The sequence below is a fragment of the Cannabis sativa genome, chromosome 2 (genome assembly GCF_029168945.1).
Source record: "Cannabis sativa cultivar Pink pepper isolate KNU-18-1 chromosome 2, ASM2916894v1, whole genome shotgun sequence".
NCBI classification, from domain to species: Eukaryota; Viridiplantae; Streptophyta; class Magnoliopsida; order Rosales; family Cannabaceae; genus Cannabis; species Cannabis sativa.
In genome coordinates, this window is record NC_083602.1 from 64,741,640 (window position 1) to 64,745,527 (window position 3,888).

Sequence of the window (3,888 nt, forward strand, 5' to 3'; positions counted from 1 at the left end):
TTAATTCCATTTATAATTAAAGTTTAATTTTCGCGCTAATCTTATTAGTAATCCCAATTAGGGGATTAGGTTTTCGTAAGTATCTTGGGTAGCGTGCCTAATTATTTAGGGCGTTACAATTTGGTATCAGAGCACCAAGGTTTCTAAACTTCCTGTAGATCAGCCAAACATGTACATTCATCGTCAGAGATAAGCTCGACTCATGGTGCAGTAAGTATTGAGAGTAAATACTTGATTGTATGTGTGATCATCTGTTTACCGCTTTCTATTTTAGGCAGTATGTAAGCATCTAGAGTATGTATTTGTTATGTGATGCCATGCTATAAATGCTATTTGTTTATGTAAATATCTATGAGATAAATAAATGAGTTAGGGTTTAAGGCAATAAGTGCGTAAGTGTGGTATTGGTGCTTAATTCGTTGGGGTTGTTAATTACACGGGTACTAGTAGTGGACCCTCTTTAATCATCTAGACCACATGGCGAGTTAGTAGAGCTTGGTGTTGACTAAACCAATTCACCGCACTGTGCCCACCTCCGCAGAATCCGGGGAAATAATGCGGAGGTTCGCAATGCTAATCCTCCTGCTGATTGGCAGCAGATGTTTCAAGAAGAAGAGTTGCGACGATTAAGGCAACAGGCTGCCCCAGTTAATCAAGGGTTACCACCAGCTCCTATGCCAGTGGTGGGTAACCAAGGGTATGTTATGCCACACCGGGACTCTGTGTTTGAGCGGTTCGTGAAGCTGCAACCTTCGACTTTTCTGGGAGGTATTGACATATTAAAGGCCGAGCAGTGGATGAAGAGAAAACTGAATGCCACAATCAGTCGGGACTTGAAGGTTATCACTTCACATGACACTTTGTACAAGAAAGTGATAGAGCTAGCCTTAATTGCTGAGGAGGCTGAGCAATATGTAGTAAAAGAGAAGACCGCAAAGGATGTCGTCACAGCATCGAATCCGCCTGCTAGTGGTAACGTCAGTAAGGGGACCGACAGTGGCAACCCTGATCACAAACGGAAGGCTGAGGCTTTCGGAGTATCAGGGGGTAATAAATAGAAAGCATCGGGGAAATTGAGGTGGCCGTCAAGGTCACGGATCCTCTTTCAAGTCATATCTTGAATGTCCGAAATGAAAGAATCACTATGAGGGTGAATGATGGGCCAAGGATACGTAGTATATTTGATATGGATTATATGAATCGGACGTTCCAAGATTACCTGAATAGATGTGTGATCGTGTTTATCGATGACATCTTGGTGTAATCTAAATTAGATAAAGAACATGAGTTGCATCTCAGAGCAGTTTTGCAACGGTTACGGGATCATAAGCTCTATGCTAAATTCAAGAAGTGTGAGTTTTGGTTATCCCGTGTCTCATTTCTGGGGCACATAGTGGATAAAGATGGAATCATGGTGGATCCGGCCAAAATTGAAGCTGTACGGGATTGGCCAGCACCGAAATTAGCTACTAAAGTTAGAAGCTTTCTGGGCTTAGCTGGGTATTATTGTCGATTTGTTGAGGGTTTTTCAAAGATTGTTGTACCCTTAACGTAGCTGACCCGAAAGAACCAGAAATTTGTTTGGATTGATCGGTGTGAGAAAAGTTTCCTGGAGTTAAAGCAACGCTTGATTACCGCTCCTGTACTAACTCTTCCTTCAGAAAAGGAAAAGTTCGTGGTATATTGTGATGCCTCGAGACAGAGTCTCAGCTGTGTGCTTATGCAGGCTGGGAGGGTAATAGCGTATGCTTCTCGGCAGTTAAAGGAGTACAACCAGAGGTACCCTACTCACGATTTAAAACTCGCAGTAGTGGTATTTGCGCTAAAGATTTGGCGGCATTACCTTTATGGCGAGAAGTGTGAGATATGAACTGCTCACAAGTATGTTGATTTAACAACCTAATATGAACTTCTAAAACGATGAATAAAACACATAAAAGTTAAGAATAACTTACAGTGATGGCAGCGGAATTAAGTGTCTCCTTCCACTCAGATCTCTAACCCTTGATTCCTGTGTGTAGCAGAGTATAATCAAGATCTGAGCCCGATTCTCCTTCAGTTGGATGTGATCCTTCACAGTCTTCCAAACTATGATTGAGGTACTGAGTGATGTGTGTGGGCACTTCTCTCTCACAAGGATTTCGAAATTCTGTCTTCTTTTCTCTCTTATTTTCGTGGGTTATATGATGCATACAAGAGAAGAGAACAAGGGCTGCTATATATAGGGAGAAGGGAGAGCACAACTTTCCAAATAAGTAGTTTCCTCTTTTACTGTGTAATTGATTAACTGCCTTATTTAGTGTGATCCACCACTTTCCTATTTTTGCTAGGCTTTGATTAGCAATTGCATGGCAATTAAAATTGAAAATAATAATTGGGAAACATGCAAGCATGTGGCCGGCCATGGTGTGTATGGGCCTCACATGGATTTCGCAGTTTTCTCAATTTTATTTCTATTTCTCCAAAAATGCCATTTTTCCAATTCTAATCATTTAAATGCCAAAACCAATTATTTAATAACTAAAATAGATTATTAAATAATATTGTCATTTAATATAATTATTCATTAGACATACAAAGTCTCTTAATTAATAATTAAACCTAGAAACCCTTTTATTTACAATTTCATCCTTAAATAGTGAGAATTCACAAATTAGACATAGTCTAACTTTTAGAATTATAATTGATTAATTATAAATCAATTATAGAGTCTTACAAACAGTATAGTCTCAACTAGAATGGGGACCATGGATCTATATGCTGATATTCCAATAAGTTGAACCGATTTACCAAGTAAATCCCTAACTTATTAATTCCTTGTTGAATCCACTCTTAGAACTTGGAATTGCACTTTCAGACTTATATAGAGCATATTATATGTTTCACGATATCAATATGCTATCTCATTTAACCATTGTTATAATCTTAATGTGATTAAAAGATCCTCTATATAGATGATTTACATCGAGATGGGACAAATTTACCGTTTACACCCCTCAATGTATTTTGCCCCTTTGAACACTTAGTTACCTGTAAATGATGTTTTAGTGATCTAATATATAGTCACTGAAACAAGAGCTCATCCATTTACTTCTATTTAACTAAGCTCGAAGGGAATCATCACTTTACTTCTATACACCAGTAGAAGCTATAGATTCCATATTTATGTTCAGCACTCCCACTCAGTTATGCTATCATGTTCCCAAAATATACGTATCACCCTGACCCAAAAGTAGGCTTAACTAATAAATCAAAGAACATGAATAGCACTCCTGAGATTGAGCCTAAGCATATAAGGATTTAGATTCTCTTAATCTAAGATCAACTTTTGATATTGACTTGGAAAGATATAACGGTAAGTTTACAATATCTTTGACCAAGTTCAATATCGGTCCAGTCCAATGTATACTCCATCCATTCGAAACTAGTATACTTTACCAATGTCCTGGAAAGAACATAACAGTTACTCCAAGTGTAAGTATACTTTATCGTTGATTATCACATCAGTGTAAATCCAAAACACTGATGAATAACTGATTGTAATGGATTTAACTGATTTTGAATCATATAATCACAATCACATTCCACTGTATTGACAATACTGTAATTGTGAATAACTATATGTTCTGGATTTAACTGATTTTGTGCATATATATATATTAAACCATAAACATGTAACATACATGTAAACATAAATCACTTCAAAATTCTAAATTGATAACTAATCAGATTGTAATGGGTTTTATTTAGGGCACAAAATCCAACAAACTCCCACTTGCACTAAATAAAACAAGTTGTGCATTACAATCAATCTTTCGCCTCGATCCTCTGATCAAGTGTAGTATGTTTGAATCCACCCATATATCCGGAACCAGTTCATAAAACTTA

At 37.4% G+C, this 3,888-nt stretch overlaps 1 protein-coding gene across 1 annotated transcript; it reads left to right on the forward strand.

Moving 5' to 3' along the window:
• The first annotated feature begins 674 nt into the window (after window positions 1–674).
• Window positions 675–1,689, forward strand: LOC133034442 (uncharacterized). The gene is made up of 3 exons (XM_061109530.1): window positions 675–981; window positions 1,275–1,500; window positions 1,662–1,689. The coding sequence occupies exons 1-3, from the start codon at window positions 675–677 to the stop codon at window positions 1,687–1,689; spliced, it is 561 nt and encodes a 186-aa protein (XP_060965513.1).
• The last annotated feature ends 2,199 nt before the right edge of the window (window positions 1,690–3,888 follow it).